Source organism: Cydia strobilella, chromosome 9 (genome assembly GCF_947568885.1).
Source record: "Cydia strobilella chromosome 9, ilCydStro3.1, whole genome shotgun sequence".
Taxonomy (NCBI): Eukaryota; Metazoa; Arthropoda; class Insecta; order Lepidoptera; family Tortricidae; genus Cydia; species Cydia strobilella.
Genome location: NC_086049.1, coordinates 605,625 through 624,866, shown reverse-complemented (window position 1 = coordinate 624,866; position 19,242 = coordinate 605,625). Strand labels below are relative to the sequence as shown.

Sequence of the window (19,242 nt, the reverse complement as noted above, 5' to 3'; positions counted from 1 at the left end):
CGTGTAAATCCAAATTTTATCTACATTGACGAAAAAATAAACAAAATGAAAATCGGCCAATTTACATTTCATCACCTTGATTTCCAGAAAACCCCGTCGCTAAAGCTAAAAACCGATCACCCCGAAATAATGACACCCTTTTGTTTACAATAAAATAACAGAAAAGAATAACCAATTTGTCTACCAGCCCCAAAATCAGATACACATCAATTGCATTATAAAACACGCCTAACCACTAATTTCTACACAAACCAAAATATCTTAAGTCACTATAAAACACGAAGATAACATGACGTCTCTACTTTGATCAGCTTCAAATAATTCGACTAAAAGCAAAAAGTATTACATGCTCACGCATTGCGTAGATACAGGACTTTTTAATTTGACAGGATTATACGAAAAGGCGTTTTTCCAAGGGCAACGGTAAATACGGCGAATACATGGGGGAAAAATGCTTATTTACACGAAGGGGAGCCTCGGCAATTGGACGATACGATTTCCACAAATGGTTTTCGTATGAATCCCGTTTTTTGGGCTGTTTAAGGCAATTCGCAGGGGATAGTTGGGTTTAAACAAGTTGGGGTTGGTAGGTACGAAAGTGCCGCGAATTGTTGTGGTGACAGTTGTAAAAATAGTCCGATGGTGTTTTTAAAAAAAGTTTTTTAGTTTTTCGAAATTTGAGTGGAAATTACAACTTGGGTGTCTAGGATAGTTATTACATATATATATCCAGTCATTTGAATATATTAATTGGGAAATAGAAATGGGCATTAAAAAAAAAAACTTCTTCCTTCGTCTAAAGTTTATTTTGATGTGGCTGAAATAAAAGTGTCCACTTTTGGGTCCAGTTTGTTATACAGTGAAGTATAAGAATGAATACGTACTCGTATCAGTATTATTTCCATGCAGGTCTGCGACAGTTTTTATAAATTTAAAATCTTTTATACAGAACATATGTGTCATTCTCAATCAAAAGGGTACTTATTGTCGGTTGTCAATAAGGCGCTATTTCCACATAGCCTTAATTTGAAATCAACCTTATCGACAAGCGACAATGTGGTACCTTTTGGTTGAAAACGGCACATATTGGGCCAATAACTATAACAGTCAGCCAGTCACCCTATTTGCTTCATGCTTACCTATCTAAATTAAATATTTAATTAGGTTTATAGGTATGTATTCAACTTATATCCATCTTTTACAAAGCTGAAATTGTGCACATCATGCCTGTGAGCCCTAATTTATGTGAAATCCCCCTGAATAACCGACAAACGACATATAAAACCTTAAATTATTGTGTTCAACGCTCGTTTCACACGTAAAACACATTTTTATCCGATACAACGCTGTATTTCAGAGCAATAACGCTATCTCTTTTCTTTCAGCTTTTCAAATTGATATTGGAAGTGTGAGATAGAGACAGATATAAATTTCACATGCTCACGCAAAACAGTTAACACAGATCAAAGATATGTATACAAGTTTCGCCGTATTACAACGGGGTAAGGTCGAAAAGCGTTTACATGTATTTGGAGCGTGCGTTTCGTTAGACGCGAATTTTGGTTAGGGTTGTCTCTGAGGGGGTGTTGTTTTGATTGGCGTAATTGAACTGTCAATTGAATGGCGTCGGTTGAATGGTAGACTGCTTTATAGCTATTGTATTTTATAACAATTTTATTAGTTTGATTAAGCGAACAATTCTAAATAGAGACTTGACTTTAAAGGGTGAGTATTTTTGATAATCTTCAGGGATTTTCTTCGAGGTCATTTGTACACTACATTTACACACACATAACTTATGTAAAGTTGTACAACTTATGTAGTACACTACATTTTGGTGTTTTAATTTGGAAAATGTTGTCTGCTCAGAATCACAAGCTCTTTCAATCCTAATAATAGGAGAAAAAACGTGTCCCAAAATTTTAATTTTCTTTCCGATAGCATTTTTTATAGACTTTGTATGTCGGTAACGGAATGCAAGGAACGAGAAATGTATGGAAATTTTGGTATGCTTTTTTTCTTCTAGGAACGATAGAACTCATGATTTTGAGTAGAAATAACATTAAAATTCCCAAATCAGAAAGAAAGGTGTACATCTTGATATAGAATGTCCTAATACTTACTAACGCTTCTTGCTAATAAAAAAAATACATAAAAAATCTGTAGGTTACTTTGATTAGGTAGTTAGGTACTGATTAAATTAAAAGAAAATGCAATATGTCTGAAAAACTAAGATTGTGACTATACTGATTAGAATGTGTTATTATTTTATTCGTAAATCGAAACCGAACGGCAGTTCATTAAAATGTCAAAAACTTTTGATAGGAATTAACGAAATGTACACGTCCGATATTTCTATAAAGTATATTTTGCATACCTATTATAAATTATTATAATAACAAGACAAACTTCTTTCATGCGATGCCCAGTTATTTATTAAAATAGCTGTATTTAAAGATTTTGCAGTAAGCTAAAATTTACCGATTTTCAAACAGCAAAACATCTCATACTACAACTTGTAGCCTTATTATTAATGACAATAAAGATTCCATTACAGATTGTGCACTATTTAATTATAGTATCTACAGAACGCCGCATGCCGCAAAACAGCATTAAATCACTTTAATACGGGCATTACATTTTCAAGTGAGAAGATTACTCAAGTGCGATAATTTGCCGCCGTTGGCAACCCTACGAACAGGCTCCATGTCTATCTTTTACTGTAAGCCTAGGGCGATTCATACCAACGAGAAAACAGGACAGGGAATATATATAAAGTTACGCGAATGAAAGGGATGGAGAGGAATCCTTAAATTTTATATTCTATCCGCATTTTGTCGCCTAAGCGTTCCATTTAGTGTTCCATATTTAAACGCGCTTTTTTTTTCTTTTCAACCAAGCGAAGGATGTAACTTTTTTCTTAGTTTCCAGCCAGCAACGGATGTGTTCGGAATACTGATGTGTACTGTTAGGGAATGAAATTGGCATATAAATGTAAATTTTATGCTATGAATTTTAAAATGCAGTCGATACTTCCGTGGTTCCAAGTTTGGCGGAGGGATGAAATTAGATTAGAATACGACGGTTTGGGTAAAACATGGGGTTTTAAAGGCTTGCGTGGTGTCTTTATGGAATTTGGCGGCCATTATTTTGCACATTATCACAGACAGGTGTTTATGTTTGAAGATAATTTAGATTTTAAACCACACCTAAATGCCTAAATGTGTTTGTGTTATAGATACGTAATGGAAAGATAGATAATTATAATTAATCAAACTTAGTTCCAACTCTATAAGTAATTTATGGCATAAATGATCAGACAAGATCGACGGTCAGAAAAATGAAAACATCAAACGAAACTATAAAAATTGATATCAGAAAAAGGATAGCAAAGTAACCTCTAGACCTCGAGCGAACGCAGGAAAATAGAGAAACGAAAGAGGAAAAAATCCACTTTACAGACGCAAACAACTCACTTTAACTTTATTGAGCTGTAATCGAATTGTGACGTCCCTGCTCGCCGGCGGGGAGGTAGCCGCGCGATCTGTAGCCGTCCTTATCTGACCCGCGCATTTAAATCTATGCTATTCAATCGTGCCGTCTCGCTCGTGTCTCAGGGGTGCCACCGAGATTGCAATCTTTTGATTTATACCAACTATTAGGAGAGCGGCGGGATAGTCTGTCTCTCGAACGAGATCTGCCGATAAGTGTGTAGCGCTCACTACATTAGAGGCAGAGTATGCGGCCTTAAGTATAGAAGATAAGCCATTTCGGTTTTAACTGTTCTGTTGCATACTGTTCGCGTTAGTACTTATTATACGAATGGTTATACTGATACTGATGCTGTATAAGAGCATGTTTACGGACAAATGAACTAAATAATAAGAGGTATTTCTTTTCATTTGTCAGTTGCGGTATTGGTGGGTGTAACGCTTCATTTGACTCCTTGTTTTATTAGTAGATGGCAGTACTTAACGTTATAAATTACTATTGTGCGTGTGAGTCACTGATCGACGCTGGGTTGGCGTGGAGGCTATGGCACAAACCTTGTATTAATAAGAGGTTTGGGCCTCTGAAAACGGTGATGAAATAAAGTATGTAAACGGTAGTAGGGAAGGTCACAGGGAACCTTAACATAGTGTTTCCATTTTCTTTACCGAGAAGTTAAGGACATTTTGATATAAATGCCAACAATTGATATAAGTACTCAAAAACTTCGTCAGGACAGGACTGATGATTGCAGTACTCGTAAGTCACAACCAGAAATTAGGCTACTTATATCCTTAACGTACCGAGAGAACATTTTTTGTGTTTCTCCTTTTTTTTTGCCTGTGTATGACCCAAATATAACGTTTTTTTCCAAAATTTTAGGTACCTAACCTACAGCAAGCTGGGCCGAATTGCACCTTCCCATACAAACGGAGTTGCGTTCTCATTTTAAAACTAAGTGTTGAATTGTAATGAAACTATGCACATACAATGAAATTAGGTATATCTATGCCTGTAATTAGTTTATATAGCTCCAGCTTATAAAACAAACGAAATATAGCAAAAAATAGTTTTGTATGAAAAACTTAATTTCGCTGTATTTTTTTAACTATGATACCTGAAGCTACAGAAACTGATTACAGGCATAGATATACCTTATCCTATTGTAAGTACAAAGTTTCAGAGCAATCTAGCTAGTCGTTTTATAATGAAAGCGTAAGTAACTACGTTTGTATGGAAAACCGAGCTTGCTGCGGACTTATCCCCAATTTTTCAGATTTACAAAATTGGTTTTAGATAAACACTCCTGACCGAAGGTCCCCGAAGAATGGAACGGTTAAGGTTGGCAAGGGACAGGGACCCTTCAATAAACGAGAAGAAAAGGGGCTTAAAGGAATATAAGTTCTGTTTATGATTCATGCCTTTTTGAGATTGTGTTAAGCCGTTTACTTATATTACAATTAAGCTACAAGCTTTTGATAAACTATTAAAATTGCTATATTTTAGCAAAGTAGGTACCTAAAGTAAACAAAGCCTGACATTCTTAAGAATAAATAAAACCTGATAATATGTTCATACTTATACAACTTGCACTATATACTGATTTAAACTAACACGATTTTCACTCATAATTTAAAACTAATACGGGACGTGAAGGAATTGAAATCAGAAAACATCGAAATTTCAATCAAAATCCCCTGTTTTCGTCTTCGTAGAATCCAGTAATTAGCAAATGTAAGGGGGAAAAAACATCCCGCCACATACCATTGGAAGTGTAAGTGTTGTGTAGGCAAAGTCACAACCCTAGCGTACAAGTTAATAATCAAGATCAAGTGCGGGTAGTTCGCAAAACCCGCGCGGCAAGAAGATGTTGATACAATTCCTCGCCAGTCTGCCTGTGACCACGAACGTAACGTCACGTTCGAAACGTCGGGCCATAAATAAACCCGTATAAAGTCCCGTATTAGTTTTAAATTATGAACTTGACGACTTGAAGACGACCGGTCTGGCCTAGTGGGTAGTGACCCTGCCTGTGAAGCCGATGGTCCTGGGTTCGAATCCCGGTAAGGGCATTTATTTGTGTGATGAGCACAGATATTTGTTCCTGAGTCATGGATGTTTTCTATGTATTTAAGTATTTGTATAAGTATTATATATATCGTTGTCTGAATACCCACAACACGTAAATAACTAAATAAAAAAAAAAAAAAAAACACAAGCCTTCTTGGGCTTACCGTGGGACTTAGTCAATTTGTGTAAGAATGTCCCTATAATATTTATATTTATTTATAGAACATGCACTATCTTGCACAATCATATCTAATTCATAGCTCTTATAAATCAAAATGACTGACATCTCTTTAGGGTACAATAGTCTTATCTTAACCAATGATTATTTCAATCCCTTGCGTGCATGACGTGACTAATCGCAGTGATATGTCTAAACAAATAATTACTATAATTCATTGTGATTACTAATTAAAAGTTCACGGTCTCAGTTTGACCTTTAGCACTGTCTAGACGCATTTGTCAGTTTGATCTGTCAAGTAACTGACATTTTTCGACGTCTCGAAATGTAGGTGACCTAAAAAAAATCGAAGGATGAATCATTGGTGTTGGTGTGTTGTTTAACAATTTCAGCAAATTTTATCACAGTAATGTTATTTAAGATCAAACCTAAGTCTAAAATAATTGATTTGTGTTTTTTATCACGAATGTTTGTTATTAGGGATGTTATTTAAATATGTAGTTATTTCTACAATTTGCGACAAAAAATATGTACGTAATTTTCCGTTGAGTAACAAAATTTTCATACGTTTTTGTAACTTTCAGGAAGATTTGTAGAACATATAGTGAAATTGCGTTTATATGTACATAATAGGTGTCGGGGCTTCTAACGACATAGACCGACTGACTGACTGGCTGACTAACATACATATTATTTGGAATATTGGAACGACCGACATCTAAATTCAAAATTACACATGACAGCCAACAAGACCAGTTGACGACTAGTTCTCGACAGATAGCGGACGACGACAGACGCTACAATAGGGTATTCTATCTATTTACCTTTTATCAAAATTTCACGAATTACAACAAAATAAAAATGGAACCACGTAACGTAAAGAAACCGTTACTTATAAACTTTTCGGAAGTGACTTAACAACCAAAACGAGCGATAAAATAAAATTGCTTACAACAAATGATGCGAAGCAAATGTTTACACGTCACCCTCCCGACGCTTCGGTACAAGTTTTTTAACAAGTACGGTGAATACGTTGAATAGAGGGTTCGAAATTCGAACACGCTCCTGACACCTTGACAATAAAGATACTGTATATATTTGTTGGGTTAGTTGGGTACTTGTTTGTGACTTGTGCGTTTCGGAAGTTTTTCAAGAGATATTAAAAAGTTCAATGTGAGGAATCAAAATGGGACCTGCTATTTTTTATTCTGGAAGTTAAAAAGAAACTTAAATTTTGAGTTGTATTTTGGCATTATTTTAATTTTTTGCGTTTAATTCATTGTGATTAATTGCTCATTTTCTATTAATTGCCAAAGGGGCCACTTTTCTATATGTATTTTAGTTTTATTAAGTTTTAGTTTTAATTTATTTTTATTTTATAGATAAATTCGTTTTTAACAAATGTATTTATATTCCATTATATGTAGTTCAAAATTAAAAAAAATCGTCTTTGTCAATAATTTAAATCTCATTTCAATAAAATAAGCTATTTCTATTGTTGTAACTGTTTACCACGTGTCCGATTACCATTATTTACAAACTAATAAATTTTAATTTATTGACAATCTGGTTGAAATGTTTCAATAATTTGATAATACATTTGTTTAGCTTTGCATAGATTTAGAACTGTACCTCCCGAATTTGCATACATAAATTTAAATTCATATTTAAGTATATTATTATGAATGATACACTTGTAAAATTTGTAAATTTTATTATTAAATGAGTAAGAGCACAAAATTACAAAATACCTATTTCAACCAATTAGTTTTCGAATTGAATCAATATACCAATATTCGTATTTTCGTTTCGTTTCGTTCTTCATATTTTCGTTTCCGAATAAAGGATGGCCCAAATATACGTTGACTAAAATATTTTTAGGAATATTTTTCTTACTTAGATGTTTTTACAAATTTCATTGAACATTCATTACAAACAATTACAATCATTTAACTAAAACAAAACGTATTATGTTCAAAACATTTTCGTTGAGCTTTGATACACAAACACAAATCTTTACTCAAATTATCCACTATTGTCAAATTATTTTTGAGATGCCCTGTATTACATTGGTATTGTGTGTTAATTTCCAAATATTTTAATCATTCAATGAAAATATTATATTTTGCATATACATTTTCACCTCTAAATTAAATAACTAACTTATAAAACTTAAAAACTAAAACTAAAAATAAATAAAACTAATCTTAAAATAAATAACTAAAAACTATTCCCAATTGTAGCCCAGATCGGTATAACATTGATATTATATTTTGATTTCCGAACACAACCTCAGATTTGCCGAACCAAATGTTGCCAGTCAGCATGACGACATAAAACGTCACAGGAAATTACAAGGGCGTTATGTTATGATGTTACTATTAGCGCCAATCAACACAGTGTTGAAAAAAATAATTGGATAACCCGGTGAAAGATACTCACCTGTGTTTTTAGGGTTCCGTACCCAAAGGGTAAAAACAGGACCCTATTACTGCCGCTGTCCGTCTGTCTTTTTTTTTTATGAAATAGGAGGCAAACGAGAAGACGGATCACCTGATGGTAAGCGATTACCGCCGCCCATGGACACCCGCAACACCAGAGGGGTTGTAAGTGCGTTGCCGGCCTTTAAGATGGGAATACGCTCTTTTCTTGAAGGTTTGAAGGTCATATCGGTCCGGAAATACTGCAGGCGACACGACAGTTCATTCCACAGTTTAGCTGTGCGAGGCAGGAAGTTTCTAGAGAAACGCACAGTTGAGGACTGCCAACCATCTAAGTGGTGAGGATGGTAATGTTGTCGCGTAGGGCGATGGCGAGAAGAAGCTGCAGGGATTAATCCGAACAATTCCTCGGAGCACTGTCACTGTCTGTTTGTCACCAGGCTGTATCTCATGATGCGTGATAGCTAGACAGTTGAAATTTTCACGGATTATGTATTTCTGTTGCCGCTATAACAACAAATACTAAAAAGTACGGAACCCTCAGTGCGCGAGTCCGACTCTCACTTGGCCGGTTTTTTATATAGGGTATGAATTAGGTAAGACAAGAGTTCCACGTCATGCGAGCGGGGTGCCTAGCCAAGGTGCCAATCGTTTGCGCTATGACAACGAAATGCTATCTGTCTCTATCGCACTAATAAGTAAGTGATAGAGATACAAAAAGCGTTTCGTTGACGTAGCGCAAACTATTGGTAATTGGTATCTTGGCTAGGCACCCCGCACTGTCTATAAAAAGTATAAAAACGCCGACTTTTATTTTATTGACAATTATATATTTTTCGTCTCGTTGACTGGGCTATCGGACATTTGCGATCCGTTCCACGCTTTGCCGAGTCTTTGTGTGTTAGCGGTTATGTCTTAATTACCCGACTGCACTCGTAAAAGAGGATATTGTAAGTGTTCGGAACTGTATAAATTATACGGGTAGCTTTTGAAGTTTCAGACCTCTTGCCGTAGACCTGCTGTGCCTTTTTAGGTGCAATATGGCGTTAGAGCGCAGCGGATAGCAGGTACTCCGAGTTTATTTGTGCCATTCTCAATCAAAAGGGTACTTATTGTCGGTTGTCAATAAGGCGCTATTTCCATATAGCTTTCATTTGAAATTAACCTTATCGACAAGCGACAATGTGGTACCTTTTGGTTGAAAAGGTCACATTTCAGCTTTATGTCGAGTTCAAGCTTCCTATTAGATTAAATTCATTTATTTCTAATTAAAATAAACATTATATTTTACATGTCAACAATAATATGTAATCAAAACTAAAACAATGCGCATTAAATTGATAATAAAAATAAAAGGAAAAATAATATTAAAAAATAAAATCTATGGTATATAAACACTTTTCATAAATAAAACCGGCCAAGTGCGAGTCGGACTCGCGTTCCAAGGGTTCCGTATATTACACAATTTTTAACAATGCATTTTTAATGTGAAACGTGAGTGAATTGTCTTTAAAAAACTCGTAGGGGTCGGATCTAGTACGGAGTTACATAGTCTTTGCTTTGTGTTAAGTAGCTGCTACTTACAAAACAAAACTCGTAGGGGTCGGATCTAATACGGAGTTACATAGTCTTTGCTTTGTGTTAAGTAGCTGCTACTTACCAAACAAAACTCGTAGGGGTCGGATCTAATACGGAGTTACATAGTCTTTGCTTTGTGTTAAGTAGCTGCTACTTACCAAACAAAACTCGTAGGGGTCGGATCTAATACGGAGTTACATAGTCTTTGCTTTGTGTTAAGTAGCTGCTACTTACCAAACAAAACTCGTAGGGGTCGGATCTAATACGGAGTTACATAGTCTTTGCTTTGTGTTAAGTAGCTGCTACTTACCAAACAAAACTCGTAGGGGTCGGATCTAATACGGAGTTACATAGTCTTTGCTTTGTGTTAAGTAGCTGTTACTTTGTGTAGTTGTGCTAGTAGTGTGCTGTTTGTGTAGTAGTGGTCGGAGTATTCACTGGATGATTTAGTGTCAAAGTCAACGGGCCCACTGACTGGAGTAGCAAAACGTCTGCGATCCATTCTACGCATTGTTACTGCGTCTCGTATTAGCGGTTATGTCTTAATTACCCGACTGCACTCGTAAAGAAGGCTATTGTTGTCCGAGGGTTATGGCCGTTTAGTTTCGCGGCTGACTCGTGTAGGTAATAAAATGAATTATTAATTTAATATTTATCTAAGCTTTCTTACATTCTAATCTAATATAAAGTGAAGCTGTTTAGAGGATACTAGAAAAGGTATTTATTTCTCCCTAAAATATTGTATCACTATATTCACTATAGTATAAAACAAAGTCGCTTTCCGCTGTCTGTCTATGTATGTATTCTTAGATCTTTAAAACTACGCAACGGATCTTGATGCGGTTTTCTTTAATAGGTAGAGTGATTCAAAAGGAAGGTTTATATGTATAATTTGTAAAGGTTTTGTGTAAATTAAATGAACTACCCGTGCGAAGCCGGGGCGGGTCGACAGTACATATTTTGTATCGGGATTTTTTGTTATTTCCATGTTACTTATGTTAATCATTAAATTAATTTAATTTGCCATTTAGAGATATAATGTTTTACGGCTAACCTACCAGCTGTTCCAGGTGTACTTACGGCTTTTCTGCTCTCCTTAAGGTCCAGCCTCATAGCCAAGGCTTCTCTCATGAACACGTCAGGGTAGTGGAAGTCAAGGAAGGCCCGCTCCAGGCCTCCCTGCTGTTGGTATACTTACATCCACGTACTTCTCCCTCAAGCTTTGAATAGCTTGCAATTCTCATGTACGTGTTAAAATTTTACCAAGAAAAGTTTCAGCTGTTCCAGGTTTACTTACGGCTACTCTGCTCTCCTTAAGGTCCAGCCTTATAGCCAAGGCTTATCTCGTGAACACGTCAGGGTAGTTAGAAGCCAGGAAGGCCCGCTCCAGCTCTTTAATTACGGCTACTCTGCTCTCCTTAAGATCCAGCCTCATAGCTAAAGCTTCTCTTATGAACACGTCAGGGTAGAGGGAGCCAATGAAGGCTCATTCCAGCTATTTAAAGAGTACTTACGGCTACTCTGCTCTCCTTAAGGTCCAGCCTCATAGCTAAGGCTTCTCTCATGAACACGTCAGGGTAGAGGGAGCCAATGAAGGCTCGTTCCAGCTATTTAAAGAGTACTTACGGCTACTCTGCTCTCCTTAAGGTCCAGCCTCATCGCCAAGGCTTCTCTCATGAACACGTCAGGATAATGGGAGGCAAGGAAAGCCCGTTCCAGCTCCTCCAGCTGCCAGGAGTTGAAGTTGGTGCGCGAGCGCCGCCGCTTGCCGCTGTCTCCGTCGTCGTCCACGCCACCTGGTGTGGAATAGGTCGAGTTTAGATTGTGTTTACTGTTTACAATTGCTTTTTTTTCGGAGAAACATGGGAATCTTGTTCTATCTAAATTAGGATTGTCATACATCAGGATTTCCCTTGATATGACAGGATTTCCCCTGATATGTTAGGATTTCTCCTGATATGTCAGGAGTTTTGATCCTTTGTCAGGTTTGGGGGGACTGGGCGAGTGTGTTTTTATAGGTCTTCTTGGCAGAGCTAAAAGTTTTTAGAAAAACTTCGAGATACGGAGATCTATTTAAAGAGACCATATTGGTAGGAGAAATTATCTTTTAGGAAATGACAGGATTTTCAGGCTGGAGTCCGAACTTTTGTCAGGATACTCGTATTTAGATAGATAGATAGCGTTTATTCGTGGCAAAAAAGAGGAAAACACGTACATAGGAAACACAACATAAATAATATAAGCCACGAAATGGTCCCGACTCAGCATGGTGCTAGCCTGGCTGGGCTATTTCATCGTTTCATATGCCCAGGTCTAAACGAACTTTAGAGGTACATCCACTTTGCAGTGACAAATTTTCGAAACGTCATAATTCATAGGAATTTGACTTTCCTGGTGACACTATCATTGTCATTTCATTTCATTTTGTGCATTTTGTGTTTATGCAGAGTTAGCTTGGTCCGACTCCATCATCATCTTCCTCGCGTTGTCCCTGCATTTTGCCTGGGGTCCGCTTGACAGCTAATCTCGAGAATTGGCGTAGGCGCTAGTTTTTACGAAAGCGACTGCCATCTGACCTTCCAACCCAGAGGGCAAACTAGGCCTTATCGGGATCAGTCCGGTTTTCTCACGATGTTTTCCTTTACCGAAAAGCGAGTGGTAAATATCATATGATATTACACGTATAGGTACTTACATAAGCCCCGAAAAACTGATTGGTACGAGATGGTACGAGCCAGGGTTTTCTGGGTAATTCAAATTACTTGAGGGAAGTTCAACTTTTGGCTATATATGAATATAGCCGTAGTGAGCAATAGACTAGACTGTCCTTTTCAGAAGCACTGGATGGAGCTTCATGTTAGAGCGCCTACCCAGTCTAGGTATTTTTTTGTAATTGTTTTGTAATTGTTTTGTTTTGTTTTGTGTCCTATGTAATAACTAACCATAATTTAATTACCTATGTTACCTACATGTAAATATTAATTGTACCTATACTAACCACGGTCTGCAATAAATATTTCAATTTCAATTTCAATATAATAATACCTAATGTGTATACAATACATGCTGATTATGTATGCTGTTATTTCACATGAGCGCTGTTGAACTTCATAATGAAATAAACAATAAAATAAACAATATGAACATTATCTAACGCCATACTAGCGACCTAATGCCCGTTCTATTCAATAACATCAAGTCATAAAACGATTTTATGATTATGACACGTTTCTACTGATATTAAACTAGCTCATTCTTATTTATAATTGTAAAATAACAACGCGGTTTTAATGACTTGACATTTCGTTCCATTTGGAGTTGAAACTCTAGGTCCATGGGGTCCCAGCGCGCATAAGTTGTTTGCAGAAATCGCGAAGCGTCTGGTTGACGTAACTGGTGACCGAAGAGCTGGCGGCTTTCTCGCACAACGTATCAGCATTGCGATACAGCGGGGAAATGCCGCCAGCATCCTTGGTACAATGCCTCAAGGGCCTATTTTAGATGTAAGCTAGTTATTAATTTCGTTTACGTAGTACCACTGTATATATCTTGTATGTAAATAAATGTTTATAATTTATAATTGTAAAATAACAACGCGGTTTTAATGACTTGATAGTGTGTTTGATTCCTTATGTCTTATAAAAACAGGTCAAGTGCGAGTCGGACTCGCGCACCGAGGGTTCCGTACTTTTTAGTATTTGTTGTTATAGCGGCAACAGAAATACATCATCTGTGAAAATTTCAACTGTCTAGCTATCACGGTTCGTGTGATACAGCCTGGTGACAGACAGACGGACAGACGGATAGACGGTCAGACGGACAGCGGAGTCTTAGTAACAGGGTCTCGTTTTTACCCTTTGGGTACGGAACCCTAAAATCTAGGTATGATGAACAAAAGAATGAAATACTTTTTACAGTACATATGGTGCTACTTTCTCGCACTAGTGCGTCAAATAGCACTTTTCGTGCATATGTCGAAAGTTTAAAGGGCCATATGTACTGTAAAACGTTGTACGATACACGTGCGAATAGGAAATTCGCAACTCGTGTCGATTTAAAACACTCCCTGCGGTCGTGTTTTAATTTATCGCCACTCGTTTCGAATTTCCTCTTTTCCGCACTTGTATCGTAAATAACTATTACAGTAAGTACATATGGTGCTAATTTACCGCCCTAGTGCGATAACTAGCACTATACGTGCGTGTGTCGAAAATTTAAAGGGCCAATGTACTGTTAAACGTTGTACAATACACGTGCGAAAAGGTAATTCACAACTCGTGTCGATTTAAAACACTCCCTTAGGTCGAGTTTTAATTTATCGCTCGTTGCGCATTTCCTACTTTTCGCACTTGTATCGTAATTTCGTAATGTACTATTTCAAAATGGCGGCTTCTTTGTTACGTAGATTATTTTGCCCCAATTGAATAGGACAAAGTGGCGGAGTGTCATTATCGTATTTTCATAGAAATGTGATATTAATAATAATGACAATTACCACATGAATGTCATTGCAAGTGCCATGCAGAATAACTATGACGGGATAACAGTTTTGAATGATTCACGGTTAGTTTCACTAGACTTATATTGACCGAAATATTATTCGACTTTAGACACGATTTTTAGGGTTCCGTAGCCAAATGGCAAAAAACGGAACCCTTATGGATTCGTCATGTCTGTCTGTCTGTCTGTCCGTCCGTATGTCACAGCGACTTTTTTCGAAACTATAAGAACTACACTGTTGAAACTTGGTAAGTAGATGTTCTGTGAACCGCATTAAGATTTTCACACAAAAAAGAAAAAAACAATAAATTTTGGGGGTTCCCCATACTTAGAGCTGAAACTCGAAAAAAATATCTAGATAATTAGATAGGTCCTCAAAAATTAATAGTTTGCGCGAGAGACACTTCCAAAGTGGTAAAATGTGTGTCCCCCCCCTCTGTAACTTCTAAAATAAGAGAATGATAAAACTAAAAAATATATATGATGTACATTACCATGCAAACTTCCACCGAAAATTGGTTTGAACGAGATCTAGTAAGTAGTTTTTTTTAAAACGTAATAAATCGTAAACCGCAATTCAATCAACTCAAATATAAAATAAAAACATTTAATTTCATAGACATATTTAAGTGGGGCTCCCATACAACAAACGTGATTTTATGCCGTTTTTTTGTGTAATGGTACGGAACCTTTAGTGCGCGAGTCCGACTCGCACTTGGCCGGTTTTTATTATTCCGAAACTAAACACAAATTTTGTATGGCTCCAACTTCTTACAGAAATCAAAGCAATTAAGATATACGTCGATAACCATAAAATATCTCAAGCTTATTTATTATATTTCTAATATTTCGGCAACTCAATTCAATAGATATCAATATACATTGTCTATGAAAAAGCAATCGCACAGAGACAAATAAAGATGTTATCTGTGGCTATAAATAACAATAATTCGCTGTTGTTCGCTATCAGTCGCTTGTATCTAATAGAAATATGAATCAGACTTTTATTGAAATACATGATATAAGCAGTTTTGTGTTTGCGAGTTAATTTGTGAAGTTGTAGTTAGATACAGTAGTTGAATTGAAAAATTCAATTACTTGGTTGAATTTTTCAATTCTGATGATTTTTAGGACATACTTACGGTGAAATTTTGATTATATTGTACAGTATTTATTTATTTACATTTTGTTGCAAGGGGTCATCCATTAATTACATCACACGTTTTAGGGGGGGGGAAGGGGTCAAGAAAATGTGACATTTTGTGACAAGGGGGAGGGGGGAGTCACAAACTTTGTGACGTCTTATCTTATCTTATCTTATGGTTTCGGGGGCCCTTACGGATACACTTCGACCCATAGGGATCTTTTGTGCAGTTACCCCCTAGGAAAGATCCGTCCGCTACTCAAGAGCCTTCCCCACCATCTCCATATGCCGGATGATGGACCTTATGGGTAGCTTTTTGAATTCCTTTGGTACCAGGTAGCCTGTTCCAAAGTCCTTCATTCTTTGTCTGGCGAGGGCGTGACATTCACACATAAGGTGTTCTATTGTCTCTTCCTCTTCGCCACACATACGACAATCGGTGTTGTCAGCGTGCCCCATCTTGGCCAGGATTCCCTTGACCCCGTAATGGCCAGTAAACACCCCCGTTATTATTTGGAGTTGCCGTTTGCTAAGTTTCCAAAGCTTTTTGCTCCAACCAGAGTCTACCCCTTGTATAAAGAGCTTTGAGTGCTTTAGACCCGTCAGACTGTCCCATTCTTCCTGGTGTTTGGTCTTAGTAAGGTCTTTGATAGCCGTTGTGATGGTTCCCTGTGAGAGCCCCACGAATGGTTCCGGACCTATAAGGTTGTTTGCAGATCCGGCTCTGGCAAGTTCATCTACATTTTCATTGCCCATGAATCCCTCGTGCCCTGGGATCCACACCAGTTGCACTTTGTTTTGCCTTCCAAGCTTGTTCAGAGCTTGGATGACATTGTATACCAGTCTAGAGTCCACTCTAGGCGCCTTAAGCGCTTTGAGTGCAGCTTGACTGTCGCTGAGAATATAGATATTCTTTCCTTGGGTTTGCCTAACTATATTCTCATGTGCACAGGCAATTATAGCGTATGTCTCGGCTTGGAAGACAGTGGCGTAATTGCCCATGCTTATGCTACTACTAAAGTCATTTGCATAAATGCCTGCCCCAGTACCAGAATCTGTCTTGGACCCGTCTGTGTACCATATGATGTCATTTTCATCAGACATCGGTGCTTCAAGACCTTCGGTCCATTCAGCCCTTGTTGGAACTTTAACATTAAAATTCTTACGAAACACAAACTTGGGTTGCATCTTATCGCAGCCCATATTCGTAATCCTTTTCATGAAATTGTCACATTCCATGTTTGTGTGTTTAGTCTTTGGCTTGTTATCGCTCCAGAGGCCTGTCAAAGCCAGCCTGTGTAACGATTTCCGCGCCTCAGATTGTATCACTAGGTGCAGCGGCGGGAGGTCTAGTAGTACCTCCATCGCCGCTGTTGGCGTCGTTCTAAACGCGCCAGTAATAGCCATGCACGCCGTTCTTTGTATTTTCGTAAGGGCATCCCTGCATGTGCTCTTTAGTGTCCTTGGCCACCATGCCAGGCATCCGTACAGAATGATAGGTCTTACCATCATGGTATAGATCCATCTCAGTACCTTTGGGTTTAAACCCCACGTTTTGCCATATGCCGTTCTACACATTCCAAACACCCTCAGTGCCTTGGTTATGGTAGTTTCGACATGCTTTTTCCAGTTCAGTTCTTTATCTAGTGTTAAACCTAGATATTTCACTTCATCGGACATTTCCAGAACCCTTCCATAAAGCTTCAGCTGTTTCATGCCGTTAAGGGTCTTTTTCCTGGTAAACGGTACTACTACTGTTATGCCAGGATTGATGGAGAGCTGATGATGGTTGCACCACCTCTCCACTTGCTTCAGTGCTGTATTCATGATTTCCGATACCGTTCCCGGGAATTTCCCGTTTACAAGAATCACTAAATCATCTGCATACCCTACCGTGTATATTGGGCCTTTGTTTAGTTCTTCCAGCAGTGAGTTCACTACCAGGCTCCAGAGAGTCGGTGAAAGAACCCCCCCCTGTGGGCAAACCTTCGTGGCCGTGGCTAATATTTTATCTCCCATGAGGGTGGACTTTATTAGTCGGCTATTTAGCATAGTACCAATCCATCTACAGATTGTCGGTTCTATGCCATGTTTAGATGCTGCAGTGCTGATTGCCTGATACGTGGTGCGGTCAAATGCCCCCTCCACGTCTAGAAAAGTGGCTAGGCATAGTTCCTTGTTCTCTATCGCCTGCTCTGCCTTGGTTGTCACCAGGTGCAGTGCCGTTTCAGTCGATTTACCCGGCTGGTACGCACATTGCAATTGGTGCAGTGGATGTCTCTTAAGAGGACCATCCCTTATATGTCTGTCTACCAGTTTCTCCAATGTTTTGAGGAAAAATGATGACAGACTTATCGGCCTGTACGATTTGGCTTCTGTGTAATCTGCTTTGCCTGGTTTAGGCAGGTATGTTACTTTTACCATCCTCCACACACGTGGCACGTGTCCGAAGGCTATGCACGCTCTGTACAGTCTACCTAAGTGTGGTATTAGTACATTGGCGCCCTCTTGTAGTAGTATGGGGTAGATTCCATCTGGCCCCGGGGCTTTGTATGGCTGAAATGTTGATAGTGCCCATTGTATCTTATCGTGATCTACTACCTTTTTAGACGTGTCCCAGTTGTACCTGGTAGTGCTAGTGGGTTGTTCCACCACACTAGTTACTATATCGTCCGTTACGCTCTGGTGTATTATCGAGCCTGGGAAGTGTGTGTTACACATGACTTTTAGGGTTTCTAACCCCGTTTCAGTCATTCCTCCATCACTTCTTCTAACTGAAGTGAGCGGAACTGACTTCGTTGTGGCTAACGCTTTTGTAAGTCTCATGCCTTCCGGTATGGACCTGATTTGATCGCAATGGTTCATCCATGCCTTCCTTTGTGACGTCACATTAACTTATTCATTTCATTTCATTCATTTATTGATTGAAAAGTCATGTACCTATACATACATTTTATAATTTAGGTGTTACATCAATTCTGAAAGTCAGTCCAAGACGTCCTGTGAGGACATACAACAATATATTAGACCGTAATCTAGGTTAAATTATTTTATTTGCTGTACAGTCATATAAAAAGTTTTTGGAACGATAATCGTTTTTAATCGTTTAATTTTCTTTCCTAATCAGTTTTGGATTATAAAATTATTAATATTTCTTTTGTCAAAAATATTTTGATAAAATATTAATAATACTTAATTCAATTTGCCGATTTCATTGAAAAAATGTGACGTCACACCAGGGGGGAGGGGTTTGCCAAATGTGACCAAGTGTGACAATGACAAGGAGGGGGGGAGGGGTCAAAAAACCTCAAAATTCGTGTGACGTAATCAAAGGATGAACCCCAAAAAGATATTTAATTATATACAAATGGCGGACTTAATGCCAAAAGGCATTCTCTACCAGTAAGCCATAGGGAGAACAGACTAAAAGTGGTGCAAGGAGAAACAAATAATCCAGTAGACAATTGACAAATGTGACGTTTTTAACTAAAATTGTCGGTTGTCGATAAGGTTCATTTCAAATTGAAGCTAAGGAAATAGCGCCGTATTGACAAGCGACAATAAGTACCCTTTTGATTGAAAGCGGCACAAATAAATAGGTAATAAAACTAATAAACCACCACACCACCAAATTTTACACCAACTTTTATCGAAATCGGACAAAAAAACTAAAAAAAAATGAGCCCAGATATAAACAGTTTCGTGTTTGTGAGCCAATTTGTGTTGTTACAGTTACAGTAGTTGTATTGCAAAATGGACTTAGTCACGCTTTGACTGTGCTGTAATCTAAATTGCCAATGTTTTAACGCCTTTTATTAACTCAAGTACGGTTTTTATTGAGT

General features: G+C 37.8%; 1 protein-coding gene across 2 annotated transcripts in view; it reads right to left on the bottom strand.

Annotated features, from left to right (window-relative positions):
* Positions 1-19,242, bottom strand: part of LOC134744018 (homeobox protein unc-4-like) — a 65,220-nt gene that overhangs the window by 5,713 nt on the left and 40,265 nt on the right. For both annotated transcript variants that reach the window (XM_063677651.1, XM_063677652.1), the window contains exon 2: positions 11,383-11,552. In XM_063677651.1, coding sequence (XP_063533721.1) covers positions 11,383-11,552 — 170 coding nt within the window. The remainder of the gene's footprint in view (positions 1-11,382; positions 11,553-19,242) is intronic.